General features: G+C 46.0%; 1 protein-coding gene across 1 annotated transcript in view; it reads right to left on the bottom strand.

The window, feature by feature from the left end:
* nav3 (neuron navigator 3) overlaps positions 1-19,177 on the bottom strand; it is a 157,167-nt gene that overhangs the window by 86,212 nt on the left and 51,778 nt on the right. The window contains exons 4-5 of the mRNA XM_034526728.1: positions 4,714-4,786; positions 145-319 (exon numbers count right to left, since the gene is read on the bottom strand). Of these exons, the coding sequence (XP_034382619.1) occupies positions 145-319; positions 4,714-4,786 (248 nt within the window). The remainder of the gene's footprint in view (positions 1-144; positions 320-4,713; positions 4,787-19,177) is intronic.

Here is a 19,177-nt window from a genome sequence, read left to right as displayed (position 1 = left end):
ATAAATCAGTCGACCTCTCTGCCGGCAGAAATCCTAAAACAAATAATTGGCCCGCTAATTCAAACCAATGACATGAACTTGTGACCTTCTGGGCTACATCTGCCCCCAAACTACTGTAATGCAACCGTGCGGGGCGCGGCGTACCTGGACTGCATCTCCTGCGTCTTGTGGCCGCCGGCGGACGGCGCGGTGCTGCTGCTCTGCTGGCTGAGCTCCACCAGGGACTGGTAGTACTGCTGCTGCTGCTGCTGCTGCTGCTTGTAGCGCGACAGGATGAAGAAGAGGCCCAGGATGCTCTTCAGGTTGCCATTCCTGATCTCTGCGGGGCGAGACAGGGAGGGAAGTGTCAGTGGCGCGCCGTGGTACTCACGGCGCTGTTACACCATGTACGGGGAGTGTCTTTTAAACACTGTAAAGTGAAAATATGTTTTTAAAAAAAAGAAGAAAGAAAAAAAAGAAAAAAGCCACTTGGGGATAGAGCTCAAGTGCAGCTGCTGTGCAGCAGGCTTGAGAGTTTCTTAAGAGTAACAGTATACTGGCTTTAACTGGAGGCGATACTGATGTGCTGTATATAATATGCAGAGTTATAGCAGTTAATTGTATACAGCGCGAGGTACACTTCCTGTGTGTTGGAACAGTTTAGGCCAGTTGTTATAGATTCTGGTCTCGAGCGTCTGCTAACACACAGCCGGTTCATTTAGGAGTGAGGCCCAGCATGGGGACCGCTGCACTGGTGTTTAACTGGCTGGTGTCTGGTGTGAACGGACACAAATATATAATGGGAATTTCAATTACAGTTCCGCTTTTGCCACAAAATAAGGAACACGGCAGAAGTGACGCTTTTCTGTGTTTTGATAAACGTGAAATGATATAAATCGATGAGCTATAAATGGAAAACGATACCAGCTAAGTTGGAGTGACATAAAGACAACTAAAATGAATCCAGCTAGACAAATAAATAGAACATATGAATATATGAAAAATGAACTCTAATGTACGAAAGAGATTAAATTCCTTATTCTTTGATCCCCCAGAAACTGCAGCCCTGCCGATAAAGTTGCTTTTTTAAACATGCTGAGCTGGCAACAAACAGCGAGAAAGCCCTCTAACCGATGGGCAGCTGTCTGAGGTGATCATCTTATTCATCCTCAAACCGCTCCTGAGTCCAAACTCACACACGCAGCCGCGGCGGGATCCAGCAGTCGCAGAGGCGGAAGAATTGATCCCATTTGTGAAATGGACTTTTCGCATCAAAACCCTCAGTGGGAGCTGGCACGCAGAGGGATAGCCGGGATAGCTGACGCGGGGCTTTTTCACTTTTCACACCATTTTTTAATTTGGCGAGGCTCAGGCGTTTCTCCCCGGCCATCCGTGCCCACAGTTCTCTGTTTGCAGGCTGTGAAACTCGGAGATGATTAATCTCTCGGGGGTGTTTTTGTTGCACACCCATAGGCGGTAATTTATACTTGGCCTTAGAGAGTCTGAGCAGCAGCGTTTCTGCTGTGCTTTAGGGAGAGACTTTGTCGCAGAGTCAGCCACCCTCGTGGAACTGGAACTGGTGGCAACCGGTGAAACGTAACAGATGACGAGGACGCGAGGAACAATGCTACTTCCTGCATCCCGAAAGGGGGGTTGCCCTGGAAGGTCAGGGCCAGAACAGAACAGCAGTGACATTACAAGTGTGAACCTGAACGTTACATACTCCTTTAAGGCCGCTTTGTACTTATATGCTAAATCCTACATTCATGTGTCCTGGGCACATGGATGTCGGAGCACGGGGAAAAAAATTAGTCTGGAGGCTAATTTCACCATTATGCTGATATAAAAACATACTTTTCAACATTACATTTGCTACTAAATGTATCAGCCCATGCAAAGTACATGTAGAATAGGGCAGTTGTGACAGAGAAAAGGGAAGGCTGCTCTCCGGGAGGCTGCCATAGGACATTGCTAAGGCTCCTGTTGGAGCGGTGGAGGGTGGAGAGGACAAGAGGGCCCAATGGCTCAAAATGTGCCTTTGCCTCTGGAGGCCTTTTCAAGTGGTTGATGTGGTTTTATTCAATCTTTTTTATTGTTATTATTATTTGGAGAGGTTATCTATTTCATTAGTCACAGGAGCAGGAGGAGAGGTTTCTAGCACGGTCAGGTAATAGGGAGAGGACGACAAATACCATGTGAACATGACCATATATTCGGTCTTTACCTTCTTTAATCAGCCTTAGGGGTTTAATCCCCAGACAATACACATCCACACAGGGCCTCTCCTGACTACTCCAAAGCTGCCCTCGGCTTTCTCTGTGTAAACTTAAAGCTTTTAATTCATTTGTTTGGCTTCCATTTATTTCCCAATTAGGTTCTTCAAACAACTCTCGCTCCAGTGTTCTGTGTTGAGCTGAATTTGAGACCAAAGTGCTGACCCCAGCACACCTAATGAAATCAGACCCACCTAAAGAAAGAAATGGACCCACTGAGATCAAGCAGGAGGGACCTTATTGTGGTGAGCAGGTCATTCTGTGGGTTGGCTCTACAACCAATAAGAGGCTGTTCTTCGATGGCACCTTCAGTGGAAAGAGGCCTTAATGACCTGCTGTGAGGACCCCTCACTGTAACCCATTATCAGCTGCAGGAAACGTGTGTTTTGGAGCTTTACACCTACTTTTTTTAATGCTAGTAACGCCAGACTGAACTTCCTGAGGATAATTATCACATTTCAAGTAGTAAAACTTTGGTTTAGACTTTCTGTGCCAAGGGGTCAAACAGGAGTTTTAAGAGTCTAGAGCGGTGCTTGGTTTCACAATGACAACTTTACGTTCTCTTCTTGCATTGGCAAAAAAACAACCTTGCCTTGCTTTTATTATCAGCAGAACCGCTCAGGGGGAACCATAACGCTCCTTAACATGACGGGTGTTTCCGGAACTTCGGTTTACAGCCTCCCAACCGGAGAGATGCAAGACGACTTCTGGGGAGGTTATTACAATAAGTAGGCTCTTTAAGGAGAACAATAAATAAGAATGTGTGCCTGTATGCACATCAAACATTCCAGTTTTAAACCCACGCCGTGTAAAAAAATATTAAAGGCCACATATGCCAGCCAACGCAATCTAGAAAGCAAACATGGCCAAACAGAGTAAGAGGCCGAGGCTGAAACAGGCAGGGAGCCACGGAGGGAAGTGAGTGATGAAACGTGGCAGCAACAGTGATGGACAGAGTAACCCAATAGCCCATATATTTACAGGCCCACTTTGGAATATCAGGCCCAGTGAGTCACCCTCGCTGCTTTTAGTGCTGCAGGATTTAGAGCTGTCGGTCAGTGTGTCAGCCTCTCAGCCTCTCAGCCTATTTCTGCTGCAGTGGAGAGGTCAAGGACAGGCTCATCTCTTTAAGGTTTCAAAGGGGAGCAGAACCAACGTGGGGTCTGCGGGTCCTAAATAACAGCTGTGAGAATAATTGAGACCTAAATCAGAAAGTATATGAGTTCTTTTTACCAAATACTTCTCAGATCACTCCACACATTTATAAAGCATTGCTTTTTACACTGTAAAGTGTACAAAACACATGTGATGCGCCCACTAGGTTCCCCATTGATCAGGGTTGACACGAGTTTCACACTTTGATCCTGCTTTCTGAGCTGGATTATCTGACAAATGATGTTGATAGACTTTCAATGGAGTGGGTCCCCGGGACTAACATGTGGTCATTTAAATGTCTTCCCGACACAATGTGTGTTTAAAAACTGAACGGTTGAACTCTGGTCTATTGTTGTATATTTATGATATTAATGTGTGTTGAAAATTAATCTGGAAATGAAAGGAATACAATCCCAAATCTGAAAACTGTATTAACTAAATATGATGCAAATCTAAAGAGATGTAATTATTATAAAGTTTATAATTGTTTATGTTGAAAGAATGAAGTCATGACAAACAGAGCGCTGTCCTCTGAGAGTTAACACGATGCCGTCCTTGCCCACCACACGTTCCCCCAGAGCACATGTGGCCGTAGAGATGGTGTAGTTGAGCGACAGAGAGAGAGAGCCAGGGGGATGTGCTCTGAGCTGATCAGCTGTTGGCATCGCGGCAGAGAAGACATTTGGGAGAAAGTGGCCCCCACACTTTTGATTCGAATCTATCATGGAAACAATAAGGTTGGGATGGTGACTTCCTTTTGAATGTATGCGTCAGAGACGGAGGACGCGTGCCAAGCTACGCCACAGGAAACACATCGCGACAAAGTTGTAAACAGATTGCCCTCCTGAAAAAGGTGTGCGTGGTTTTCACAGGACAGCAACTATTCGCTCTCCACAGTGGGACGCGCTAACTAACGTATGACGTGTGGCCTCGAATGTTCGGGGCGGAGAATCCCTCACTGGAGTTTTTTATCCTCCCGCAATCCACTTTGATGCCCTAATGATTGCCTACAGTGCCATAGTGAAAGCAGAAACTGTGCACCCTGTCATGATACCAACGTGGTGAATTCCATTGCCCTGAAGTTTAATAGTATGTCTTGGAATCGGGCTTCGACCAGCTTCTTTTTGGAAGATATTCGGTGCTGTGGAGAGATGGAAAGCTACCCGCAGAAGGTCTGTTCGGCGCTGGAGCCGATGGAAGTTTCCAGGTCGAGAGATAAAACAGTGAGATCCTTTTTGTGCCACTCCCGCTGATTAAATTAGGAGTTTAGTCAGGCCTCGAATGACGTGTTGTTTATTCGTCTTACCTTCTGCCGAGAGCCCTTGCACATTCACTCCTCTGGCGTCCAGGAAACTGAGGCAGGCGTCCACATTCTCGATCTGTGGAGGAAGACGGCAGACAGTCAGCACAAAGGACAGACACGAGAATGTGACGATACTTAACATTCAGCGAGCCTAAATGTCTCCGGGCAGAGGGCCTCGAAAAGGACGGGGACCGTCGGCTGCACCCGCCCATAAAGCCCACCATTGTGTGGCTGTTGCCCGAACCCCCGCTCCAGCCTGGGACCCGGCTGCGTGGCATATTGGCCGCAGTGTGTCGCCACCTAACCAGCCGGGGTGCAGCCTGCAGCCTCGCATATCTCACACACGTCCATATAAATATATTGATATATACAGAGAGGCAGACATACATACATTCGCATCCACACACAAAACAATGTACACATTTGCACTTAACACCGATGGTGTGGGTCCGCGGGGCCCACTGGAGGCCTTTCACAGCGTAGTCAACACGTCACCTCTGCAGCCTAGTTTCAGTTTCACAAAGTCCCACCGAGGTCGCAGTTATTAGGGGGATATTTTGCATTCATCGACGGCGGCTAGAGGGTGGCTGCATTAGCATACCGGCCAGCCGCCAACGCCCCCACAGGAGCTCTATTATGACGAGGTCAAAGGTCGGAGTGTTCCCAGTCAGCGCAGTGTGCCAGGGCCACACAAAGGGCAACGCAGCCAGACGTCCTGCGGGCATTGATGATTCATGAACTGTGACTCCGCTCAGCTCTCTCTCTCAGCGTCCCTGTGTCTTTGTCAGTGACTTAGCAGCGCTACGATAATGAGTCCTATCTGCACACAGGACGATTCGTCTTTTACTCCCACTGAGCTGAACTCATGGTTGATATCATAAAGTTTGTTTTCTCATCCTTATTTGCTGTAAGAAGCTTCAACGTAACAATTATTCCAATGTTGGCACCATCATAGGACATGAATCAATGTGTTTGCTCCAGTGTTTCCTGCACTCGGAACTTTGCTTTATTTGATCTGAGAAAAAAATTACGCAGCTGATTTAGCTGCAAATCATTTTACTATCACGACATATATCGTTTGGCACGATTATCTAGATAAAATAAGATAATCCTTTATTAGTAGTACCGGATTACAGCAGCAAAGAGTAAAGTGCACACAAGAGACATAGCAAAATCAAAAAACAAGTGATATAAATAATAAACCCTAAAGAAACCGTAATAATAATAATAATAATAAAAACAGTGCAGAGTCTACAGTATCTCCCACTCAACATAAGAAATGACTGCCGTCGACTCATGGAGGGTTTCAGGGGAGCTGCGTGGCGACGGGCAAAAACCAAGATGGCGACCAAAAAGGGCGTCCACAAACCAATGGGTGACGTCCTGGATGTCCACTTCCTATAAAGACTCAATGATGCCAACTTGACGCCGTACAGAAAGAGAGCACAGAGCGCAGCTGCTGTATCATCACTGCAGGGGATGAATATTGTTTAGCATTAATCATTTAGAATATTCAGCATCGATATGTATCCATAATTCTATATTTCTTTAAATTTGCATTACCATTCCACAGGAAAGATGCCTACACATGCTCTGCTTACGCCCCCGTCTGAACACTGGCCAGTGCAACCACATCCTGGGAATCCAGACAAGTTGCTGGAGAACACTGGTTGTATCAACGGGGAGCCGGTGCGGGACAAGAAGCCCGGCACGGAGTTCCTCCATCTGCCCGACACCACTCGCGACACCACTCGCATGTGGGCCTCCGTTTTTGTTCTCTCTCCCCACACACCAGACGCTAACACATGTGTGGGTGTGTAGATCTGTTTGATTGTCCCACGCAAACTCTCAGACGTTCGCGTGTTGGGGGAGACATGTGCCGAGCAGCGTTGTTGTGAAGGCTCATTACGCCGCTCTTAATTAGACGATGTGGGACGTAGGACTTTTTCCGCCTGGTATAAATGCACAGCCCGCGGGGGGCACGGATGATATGTAATTGGAAATATTTGCACGATAACGGACATTTTTTTGTCAAGAGACTTCCCAATTAGGAAAGCGTTGGGAGGCCTCGCTGAAGAATGCAGCATCTGTTTCTCAGGCAGCACGTGTGTGTTCGAAGGCTGCTTTAAGAGCTGATAAAGACAAAGGAGGAGTAAACTCACAAACGGTAAAGCTCTTTAGTTAGAGACAGACCTCTGTTTGCAGGCGGGCATCGTCGACACCATCCTCCAGCGAGGCGTTAGTCTTTACTCGGCCTTAACTCGAGCAGAATGATGACTGATGGCGTTGATGACGGCCGGGGCATTAATGCTCCGCAGGGTTCCTGCCGATGTTTAACTGCTCGTTTGGTGGCGCTCTGGCTTTGCGGCATCCTGTAACAGCTTCTCGGGAAACCGACATTGTTTATTTTTCCGACGCGGGCTGGCATCAGCTGGATCCACGCGAGCCATTAAAAGCAATTTGGAAAAGGGCATTTTGATGAGGCGCACTTTGCCCAATCTTGAAGCACTTAGAGCAGGGGAGAATGTTTTTTTGGGAGGTGATAGGAGGGCACATGTGGGAAAAGGAGACTCGCCACTAAGCCTGGAAGAATGATGGAGGTGGGGGGGGGGGGGGGGGGGGGGGATTATCTGTGATAATCAGTTTCAATTATACAAAGTTGCCTTTACAGAGCAGCACCACAAATCTAAATGTCACGTTCCAGCTGACACAGGCAGCGGAGCGGAGGAAAGTTTGTGTCATGGCTGGTAGACGCGAGGAAAAAAGCTGAATCCCTGCTTCAACCTGTCCTTCACAGTCTCTCGTGTTCAAACCACCACCGTAATACTGAGGGGAAACCATCATGTACAGCACACAAGGACTCTATTTTGGCTTAGAACAAAGGTGTTGTATCCATGTGTCCTTCTGGTGGTTGAATTGACCAAAACAAACTTCATTTGTCTTCCAGTTCTTGGAAATGCCTCTGAAAGCTTCACAAACACCATGGAGGTGGGTCACGCGTCAAATTGCATTTCTAAAGTCAACAATACAATGAACCCTCATTTGACTATATACTTGGTTAAAGGATCGTATTTGCAAGTAGTTGCTTTACTTGGAAGTTTGTATTCATTAGCAAACAACCATCTCTGCATTTTAACTTCATCCTCAACCCAGTGATATAGTATCTTTAACAAATCCAAACTCAGACGTGAAGTACACGCATAATACAATTACTCTCAAAAATGGGTTCATTGATTTTTTACCAAAGATAAATTAATGTAAACCAAGAAGGAAATACCAAAATGTGGATAAGATCACTATAGTTTGGTTCGCTATGATGTGAAGCAGATTTTCATTTTTTGGCTTTGGCACTTGAGTAAGTGACTCATGATGTAATGTTTATGAGCAGCTGTAAATTGGACATTTGTGGTTCAACCAGCAGTCAACAAGAACCAAACACTGTATACTGGCTTTAATTAGTTTCAGCACTTTATCTTTTCTTCTTTTTCTTCTTTTATTTCTTCCTCACTTGAAAAACAAGTATGAACTTTTAAAGCTGTTCTTTGTGAAAAGTGCACATACAACGTCCCTTCTGGTAAACTGTTGTTAAATCTCGACACGCGGTACTTTAGTGCATTGAGATTCTCCTTCCACTCATGATGAGACACACGGTGAGACGGGGGCTACACCTGCATGTCTGCAGCTTAACTTCCTCACGTCCCGATTGTCCTGGGGGGCCTCTCCAAACACGTGACTGGTGCATGCTGGATTTGGAAAGTGTTACCTCTTAGATGCAACTGTCACATACAAAATGGGCCAACACCTTAATTATCCTACGAGGGACAGAAAACCAACTTCGTCAAGACGGGACTGGAAAACCAGGCGTTAGCGCTTTACAGCGCATGAGAAAGGCTCGATAATTGAGGGGTTTTAGTCCAGAATGCTACATATCCAGTGGAAAAATACACGCCACCTTAAATCCCTAAGTCAGTATTTCAAAAACACAGATGACTCGAGCTTCGCAAACAAAGACATTTTGTGTGTAAGGCTTGGGGCGGCTCGGTTGACTTCTACTTTTTCTTTCCACTGTGTTTTACTGTCGACGCAGCGGTAATTTTTTGAATGCTGTCAGTGTGTATTAATTCATTTGAATTCTCTGAATCACCAGTGGGGTCGTCGGAGGCTGCGTGCAGAGCACCACGGCGGCGAATAGCTGATGGAGTTTTTGGAGCATCTCTGACTATTGCTTAAGGCAGAAATCAAAGTCAAGTAAAGAAAAATCCCTCACCACTGTGTCATCATTTTAAGCCACCAGATCAAAATCGATACCAGTTTAAGCTAAAAAAAAAACAAGAGTTTGGCCTCAGACACCCCTGTATCCACGTTCGCTTTTTCTTCTTTCACTCAGTGCACCTGGCAGAACATTGACAGGATAAATACACACTTTCTTTGCACCTATTAATTCCTCTTGGCACTGGATGTTTAATGAGACAGAGCTCATCACTCACGCTGAGGCGACACATAACTGGGATGCCTCTTGCAGCCGGAGTATACTTTATTAATCGTTGTCGCTGAGCGGAGCTGCTCTGAAAGCCAAACATTTACACACAGACAACGCCGAGTCCCTCTGCTCACTGCAGCCGAGTTGTGGGCCCGCAGGGTTTGCAAACGCCAGGGTTATTGGTGTGTTTTCGTATGAAGAGCGAGAGAGTCAGAGTAGGATGGGTGGCTCAAACAAACACAGGACTCTCACTCAGGAGACAGTTGTTCACATCCCGTGTGAAGCCAAGTGAGCGTTGACTTTACCTCCATTTTGTTATGCAATGTGCTCTCAAACCACAATCTTTTCCTAAACCTAACCACGTAGCTTTGTTGCGTAAGTAACCCTGCATTGGAAGTCTAGTATGAAAACAGACTGTATGTATTGCACATCGTCCCTGAGACCAAAGGTGACCCTAGAGGGTGAGTTGGGAGTGAGATCTTGTTGTTCTTTTCCCGTGAAGAGCCAAGACCTGAAGGACCCTGTCAGAATCTGAAGCCCTCATTTGACCAAACAAACCTCTTCCCCCCATCGCCTGTCACGTCTCCGTCAACTCTCTTAGTCAGACCGGGGTCTCTTAGTCAGACCGGGGTCTCTTCCCCAACGCTCCATTGATTCCTCTTTCACCCTGCCCTATTGCTCTGAAGGCATCCAAAGCAGACAGCTGCTGACAGGCGACCAATCACAATGGATCAAATGGGACAGAGCTTTACGGCGGCTGATGTGCAGATGTCTCATCGCTCATCACGTCAACACCCAAAGTAAAGAAGCATTTTCTCATCTGGTAACGGTGCAGGAACTGTTTTATGCAGTATTGATCACAGCGGCAGCCCCCATAATTCTTTGCCCTGACTGAAATCTTTCATGGCCCATAGCTGAGCATCTGTCTTTCCTAAAATCTATGAGAAAATGGTAATTTCTCATTTTTAGAAACACCATGAGCGTAAACGTCACGCTGAACCTCCTAAACCCAGATGTGTCTGGCCTGCTCGGGCTGACGAAGACGATGTTTGCTTTCATAGCAGCCTAAATGTTATGAAACGGACTGCCATAAAACTTTATAGAACGCAAGAAAAGCGATCAAAGATGATTCAGTTCAAGTAGCCGGAGACAAAACAAGCCCCTCGCTGATATTTATCCCATCATGCCTCATATTCATAAACACAAAAATCATTTTCTTGAAGGATTTTGCTGGCCGTGACGTTGCCAGTTCTTTAAGAGGCTGCAGTGCTAGCTCAGTCAGCATATAAACACACATGATGTATAATCAACGGGCTCTGCATGGCAACACATGCCTTTATCTGCGGATGTGTCAATGACATATGGGGGTTCAATTTCAAATGTTTACACCATCACATAACTTGGAGGGCCTCCATGTGGCTTTGTGCATCTGCTGCACAGACAGCGTTGGGGGGTAGCGGGGGTCCACATGTGTGTTGGCTGTGGGAAGTGGAGTGGCAGAGAGAGTCAAACAAAGATGTCTCATGGTAGACAAAGACCAACATGTCGCCTCATCAATCTCCGGGGTTAACATTTCCACTGCACGAGTCAGATCTCATGATCACTTCTGTTGATGGTGCTGTTACAACGCCTGCCAATATGTCACACCCAAACATGTCACACCAGCAGGGATGCAAACTTGCGACAGTCGCAGCCCTTTTTCAATAAAAGGCTCGGTTAGATTTGTGCAGGCAGAGGACCAACTACTATTCTGTCTGCCTGAGGTTAACTGTTGCATCGCCTAAACTACTGGAAGATATTGGATTGAATTTCCTTCAGCAAAAGGCTCTGAGTCAATTCTCCTCTGGTAAACAGTTACGCAGTGTATATGTTGGAGGCTTTTAATGTGAAAGGTAAGAATGGAAAAGGACTGGATCTGCTCTCCGGTGCCTCTGTAAAATAAAGTTTGCGCAATAAATGCATTCTCTGTGAAAGTATTCATGTCTACAACTACAGTTAGTGATGCACTTGCATAAGGTTGACAGACACACTTTTAAATATGAGGTCAAAGTCAATGTCAAAAGTCAATGTAATCGGAGTGTCCCTTTAAGGATGAATGTTAAACAACCGGGAGACAAGTTAGAAATCTTATCCCGGTTAAACTCCTCTTGGTAGATGTTTTTTTAAGTAAGCATAAAACAAACAGATGAAAGAAGACGTCGAGGCGTTATTATTAATCTCCGCACCAGAGCACATTAAAGTGAGTATGCAGAGGTGGATAGATCCATCTTTCAATCAGGGGGTTGGTGGTTCCGCCCTAGTCGATGTGTCCTCGAGCAAGACACTTAACCCCGAATTGCTCCCCGTAGCTGTGTCTACGGTGTATGAATGTAACATGTAAAGTGTCTTTGAGTACCTTAAAAAGCGCTATATAAATTAAATGTATTATTATTATTTTTATTATAAACGAGCGGCAGAGGGCGGGGTGGGGGCACGACTCTGCTGTGTCACGTACACACAGTTACAGTCTGCGTAGGTAGACACCGCCAACGTGATGGATAGCAGTACTGTTGACAGGCTGTCAGCTCTGTCTGAGGCTGCTTCTCCCAAAAGGGTCAGCGGGGTTAAGCTGCTGACTAGGGGTCTGTGTGCGTCTGTGCACGGGGAGAACATACCTCCACGGCCCCGCTGCTTCCTTTTGGTTCTCAACCTCTCTGCCCTGCTGTATCTCATGGCATCTGTTTACGGCACGTAGAGTTTTAAGTGCAAAGAGCTATGATGCAACGTGACTTCTATTCTCTTTTGCTTGGTGAGCAAACTTGGAGGCTGGAAATACAGTATTGTATGTTGGCTGGGGGGGACGACAACGACAAGTCATACGTTTACTGCTGTGAACCAGTGATGCCAGGGATGGAGGCTAGTATGGGGGCTAACAAGCACTTCAATGTTGAAATGCAATGTAAAAACACAGACTGCCTTAAATGTGACACTTCAATAAATGACATCAGCAAGAATTGAAATAGGCCTTGATAATTATTCCTCTAAATGAAAAACTCAACTTCTTTGTTCTCTCACGGTCTCCTATCACTGACCACAAAATACATTGAAATAGAAAACAGCTCAATCAAATTGGTTTAGTGGATAGCGCTCGCTTGCGTCCCATTCAGTTAGCACACAGTAACGCCAAAGTCTCCCTGAGACTGAGACTCATTCCAAAGACAGGAATAAACCTGTATTGTGTATTGTAAAGCAGTGTATTGTGTAGTCTCTTCTTAAAGAGCAAAGCCCTCAAGCGTTAGCTGCATCACTCCAGTTTTCTGTGGTATTCATTGAGAATACAGATGTAAATGAGGTCGTCAACATCTGCCAACATTGGAGCCCATTGGAGCCCATTGGAGCCCATTGGAGCCCATTGGAGCCCATTGGACGACGTTTTTCTGTTCGTGAACGTGGAGAATTGGTTTCAGAGCTGACGCTTTTGGAGCTGCATTGCTCCTGCAAGTGTGTGAGGAGACATTACTTTAATGGCCCGATGTTGTCAACAGTGGATGATGGGTTATGATGACAAATGAGTGTGGGGAAAAGCTTTTCACAGCTAACAGATAAAAGGAATGAAATGTAATAGGGCTATTTAGTATTATTGGCTGCTTGGATCATAACGTACCTGACTGAACCTGCTGCGTCAATAAAAGTCAGGAAACGTAAGCAGGGTTGACGTGTAGATATATTTGTGTGTTTGTCACATTACTATATTGTCTTACTATAAATTATAGTGACACCGTCTTGTGGCCACTGCAGTCGCTCAGTCACTCTCTGTGTGTCTTTACTACCGTCTGTTTAAACCTGCTGTCGTCTCTCACCGCGCAGCAGCTTTCCCAGATGTTGAATGTCAGATGCTGCAACGGTCAGTCTGAAGTGATACATCACCTCCTTCTCTGAGCAGCAGGGACAGCAACCTCCATACGGCCCCTTTAGTAAGTTTCTCAAAACGCAGCGAAACTGCAGGGCGAACTACGGTTCGAGGGAAAGGCATTCTGTGGAGGGTTACGTTTGCTTCTGGTCGTATCACCAATACGTTTCAACTGAGTCCACAAAGAGAGAAGGGTGCTGGAAGGGCCTGCTGGTCATGTCCAGTGTGATTCCATCGTCATTTCAAGCCACGCCACAAAGTTTTTTTTTCTAAACCGGCAACCGTAATTGAGAGTGCAGTTCAGTTGTTTTGGTTGAGCAGTGGGTCAGCGCTGTATCCAGAGAACACTGGACGACCTCCTTTGTCCCTTTTACCCCGAGTATAAAACTAGGGTGATACACTGTCTGACAGTTCCTCAAAGGAGTCAACAAAAAAAAACGTTAAAAAGAAAATCCAATCAAAAGTCATGCTCTTTTTGACACAAATCGCAGTGGCTGTTGTTCTTTTGCTACAAGCCTCCCTCGGTTCGGGCAGCGAGCAATGAGAGTGACTCGCCGTGTCGAGTCGCGGGGGGGCCCAGCAGGGTGCCCAGCAGGGTGCCAGACGGGTCGGGCTTCAGCACCAGCCAAGGCAGCCTGGCTGTGTATGAGCTGCCACACAAAAAGGGTAACAATCACAGTGTGCTTACTTGTAAGATGCGTTGGACGCAGGGGATTGATGAAAAGACAGATTTATACTTTATTAGGTGCGAATGAGCAAAGGTTCAGAATAGTAAAGCGAGACTGCAGCTGGTGCTTCACAGTCCAACGAGATCAAAGGTTCAACAAGCCAGCTCACCGCTCCCTTAACATAACATCTGCCCATGCCATTCAGTTATAACGAGTGATTAAAAAGCTTCCAATTGAGCTACAAGTGAGCCTGTGACAAGCCCCTGGGTGCTCCGTCCGTGCTGCTGAACCGGCTGCCAAACCAGAGAGTCGGCCTGTGCTTTTGCAGGGAGGAGCGAAGAAAAAGATGGATCCCAAAAGAAGCTTCTCAAGAGTCGGGGAGAGCGATGCTCACGCGGTGTGAGAGCACTTTTAGCACAACAGATGCTGGGGCACAGCCATACATTACAAAACCGCACTGTACTGCCTCTAGACATCCTAACCTGGGCATCACGCATTCATCATGCGCCCCCTTTCAACGCCTGTTGCCCTAATACGAAACACGCTGACACAGGATATCTTGCTCTTTGACTGTGCACTGTGCCGAGAGCAAGACAAACGTGCGTCGGTCCAAACAAGACACATGATGCACTGGCAACGACCTCCTTTTCAATATGTAGATAACACATGAAGATGGATTACCCCCAACTGTTCCTGTTGAAACTATTCATCTCATGATTTATACTGCATTCACAGCACAAAATATCAAGGACCAGCTCTAACATCTCACCACCAGCTCTATTTAACATCTGGCAGATAAAATGACGACAGTGCATGTAGTTTTGAGCACTTTGAGTCAACAGAAAACCGATCATATATAGATGTAAGTCCATTTATCATTTAAAATGTGTGTCTTCTTTTGAATAAATTGTAACTGTTGTGAATCCACATATTCACTTTCTTTTAAGCCGTGTTTTGGGGCTCCAGTAACTCCAGAGATATACCCGGCCCACTGCTCCACTGTGTTCATCATCAGCTAATCACTAACCTGGCCTGGGCAGGTGCTCTAGAGTTCTTCATGGTAATGAATGTTTTGGACAAAACAATGGCTTTCCATCTGCCAAGAGACTTGAACTTAAAACCTTCCGTGTCACAAACTCACCGCTCTACCACCACGGCATGCGGACGTTGAGCAAGAAGAGAGAATGACTGACACGGCCTGCATAGCGATGGTTCCAGCAATCCAAACGGGCCATCTGCCTGTGCACCATGTTGGCCACTCGCTGCCAGACGCCGGACACGCACAATGACATCAGGGATGTTTCAGAAGCCAACCGCTCCCATCATCCGTTCGCCTGCGTGTCTCCAGACAGACCGACTCTAGTTATGGGTGAGTAGCCAGACAGCCAGGGCTGGTGTACTCAAATCAACGACCTGAGGAATGAGTGTCAAGCAGATGCCAGGTGGTGTGGCCTGGCAGGAACCCGGGTCACGGGCTCTAATTTAGGAACACAGGCTCAATTAGAGGCTGAGATTAATGGCGGGCTGTGCTGATGATGAAGCATCCGGCCAGTGCAGTGAGGATGATACTGCTGAGTGGCTCGTGCCATTTGGTGTGCAGGCTGCCAACAGATGGGGCCCAGATGAGACTGGTGGGCTTTTATAGTCTCCAAGAAACCCAAGACTCAATTAGACCTCAAAGGCAGCACACGGTCCAAACCTGATTCCACTGCCAAAATACTGAACGGTGAGTAGAAATTATTAATCACGTTGCTGATTCCAATAACTTTGTTGAATTAAGTTAAGTTGGAATATTTACAGTCACTGACTAAGGGGTTGGCAATGTTTGTCTGTCAGTTCATCCACCACTTTGGTCTAAAGTATCTCAGCAACTATTCTAATTTGTCACGTAAGAATGAAGAAGCACAGCATCTTCTCTTTAGTTTGAAGATATTCTCCCACAGAATCACCTCGGCATTCATTTATTGTTCCTTTTAATTTCTATCATAACACCGTCTGACTTCTGACAGCACTACAATTCATTTAAAATGTATTCAGAATTTGGACTGATTTGAAACACAATACAAATCACAACAAAGTGACATTTGGCTGTTCACGTCGTCCTTGCCACGGCATGGTGCGTTCCTCCAACAGCGCAACACACACTCATTTATCTTGAAATATGTGGTGCACTAACATTTGAGAAATCCTATATCGCAGTTTCACACAAACCTCACCTCACCGTAAATCAACAGCCAGAGAAATTAAATTGTCAAATCAAACTGGATTGGGCAAGAGCCAAGGCTGCATATAGTCGATCCGAGTGTGATCCATGACACACTTTCAAATCCAATACCACAAATGAGAAACTTTAAAACGTTGAGTTGTGTGATGTAATCTCTCTGCACTGTTCTGCTGACAGATGTTTGCATCTCTGCATCTTTGCATTCTTGTAAGATTTTGACAGTGTTTATTTTTCCCTGACATCTTCTGCTGAGGTTGCTAGAAACACACACACACACAGAGAGAAAGAGAAACTGCACATTCATCCGTACTGCGGGGAAGCGCTAATGATGTCTGTCTATAATGAGGAGGATTAGTGTTGCGGGGCTGTAATATTTTCTGCTGTGTGGGACTCTTCTGGGTCCCTCGCTTGCCCTTCTCCTCTTTGAGCACGATTCTTCTGAAGATTTAAGAATATAAAAGACCCTTCACTTCACTCAAAAACATGGGTGCACATATAACTCCATTGGAAAGTACACCGTCAGAGGCCGTGACTGTACATCGGGAGAGTGGGGAGAGTGAGACCTTTGGAAGGCTTCACACAAATGTAAAATCCTTAATCCAAGGAAAGCATTTACAGTTTTACATCACACGTACTTAGCTGATGCATTTATCCAAATCACTTTCATTGCAAGTGGACAAGTAATCTAGAAAAGGTGATGAACATAGTGCGAGATGGTAGGAGAGGACATTAAAGGGCAGGTCCATCTGCGCTCTTTTTGTTTTTCTTCAAATTAAATAGCCAATTTAGTCGATGGCAAAAAGCAAAAGCAGCAATGTAGGTTACGAAATAAGCTGATCTATAAGGTTATGAATAGTGTGAATGTTAGCGCTAGCTCAGTCGACCTAAGCTGTGCTTAGTTGGAAATGACTGAAAGGATTAGTTCACATATCTTTAAGTGCGTCTGCCCCAGTGAGGTAAGATTAAGTTGTTCTCGAATGGAGTCTGGTGGCTTTGAAGACAGGCCCTCTGAAGGTAACGTAAAGCGGCTGAAGACATATGGAGCTCTAGCGCAAGTTCAGACAGGAAGACCAGACCCCTCAGTCCGCCATCTATTCCTCACATTCCTGCCAATCATTCCTCACGCATGCTCACTCATTGTTTACTTGCTGTCATCGTTCTGCACCGTCAATCATGACACCAGCTGCGCAGATCAGCTGATCCCCTCCATCCAATAAGCACACGGAAACATTGACACGGCTAGCCAATCATCTTGCTGCTGTCTCATTTAAATATGACTGTCTCTCTACCTTCAGTTCATTCATGTAGCTGTTACGCACCCCTCCACCTCCCCATCTCCGCCCAGTCTCCACGGATCCATCAGCTTCATCAACTCATCATTCTATCATCATCATCATCATCATCAGGTCTAGACTCTACGGGGGGATCTATCTCGTTGCTGATCGGGGCAGTCGGCCCTCAATTGCAAATCTCCCCGTAGAGTCCAAGCGCCAAAGACTCTGAGACTTCATCATCAATCTGTTAACAATAAACATGCATCCTTTCTTTATCTCACTGGTCTCTCCCTGATTGAAATACATATGTTGGCCACTGAGAGAGGGAAAGTTCTACTGTGAGCTGTACTTAGAATATTTTCATCCATGATCTACATTTTCTGTAAAACAAGACATGCTCAATCTAATGGAAATAAACAGAACCAGACTGAAGCCTCTGCTGAGTTCAAAGCCCCTCCCAACACACTCCTGTCAATTGTCATTGTCATCATCTTCCAGGTATGGGGTATATGGTTCTGTGGACAAGCCCTCGCTAGTACACAAATAAATCCAAGTGAAACTACACAATGTCCACAAAGAGACCAAAGTTTGACCTTTTAGTATTAACACCACACACTATAGTATAAATAAACTGTAGCAGACAGGAGACCAAAGGTTCTCATATTGTTCCTGAAGAGAGCAAATTAGATCAATATGAGTGGCCATTAATGGTTTTAGCCCTCAGTAGCCAGAGGGGATACGCTTTGGCCTCACAGTCATAAGGACTATACTGTATGACCTTCAATCAACAGCACATATAGAGATCACTATCATTAAATGCTACTCCACTACAGCGACTGGAGCATTTTGAAACCAAATAACTTTGGAAGGAAAAAACAAGTGAATGAATTGTGTGCTTGAGTCAGATGCCTGTGAGAAGCCATAAAAGACCTTTCTTGGCGATTAGTCTGACTGATCCTTCACGCAGGGGCCAAGTTTTTTTTTCCGTTGGATTAGCACTGCAGGAAATGCGAGTACTTCTGCTGACTCGTGGATCCCTCTCATTGTGAACACGTGGGCTTGGAGAAGAGGAGCACATTATGTTAATAGATTATCTGTAAAAAGCTTGCAGATGCCGGTGCCGTGCTGGCTTTCTGCTCCTCGGCTTCCAGCAGCTGTTCCGTTGGCCCTCCTTCCGTCGCTTCCCGGGCCGGGAGCGACCCGCCACTCGGACTAACTGGCCCGTTGCCTGCAGGATCACTGTTTTGAGTCTCAAGTGGGCGGAAGAAAAACAAAATCTGAGCAGGGGACGTAAATCAGACTGGTCTGCCACTCCGCCACTGACAGCTGCTACTGGGACGTCTCTGGCCCGAGGAGTTTCAGCTGCAGGTGCAACCGTCGGTGGCCATGGGGCAAGTTTCCAATGTTCACGGACCGAGTTGTCAAAATGTGGCAAAAAGTTTCTAAAAAATCTGTTATTCTAAAGACAGGGGGGGGGGAGGCTGTCTGTAAAAGAGGCTTCTGATTGATAACGGCGTTCAAGCCCGTGGGATTAACAAGGCGAACTAATTAGTTGTGAACTTGGAGAGCAATCCGTTCATGTGTCATCACCTCAGCCTTTCTGGGGTTTAGCTCACTCGGTTCGAGAAAAAAAGCTACATTATTGCTTCATAATTCTGGCCGTGTTCCTGTTCACACTTTTTGTTTTCATAACAAACTGTGTACAGTCACCGTCACATGGACTAAAGGCGATTGGACAGTTTTGGCAGCAGTCATCTGACCAGCATCATCGGCGTGGCGTATACTCTTAAAACAGATTCTTGTAACAATCGCTTTAAAATGAATGAGGAAAAAAGCAGGACATGTGTGCACAACACTTTTGCTTTGACTCCCTTTCCACTACTGGTTTCTTCAGGAACTTCACTCAAGGCCACGTCATTTTATGTGGCCCGC

The sequence above is a fragment of the Cyclopterus lumpus genome, chromosome 23, assembly GCF_009769545.1.
Source record: "Cyclopterus lumpus isolate fCycLum1 chromosome 23, fCycLum1.pri, whole genome shotgun sequence".
NCBI classification, from domain to species: domain Eukaryota; kingdom Metazoa; phylum Chordata; class Actinopteri; order Perciformes; family Cyclopteridae; genus Cyclopterus; species Cyclopterus lumpus.
This window is presented reverse-complemented; position numbering and strand designations above follow the sequence as displayed.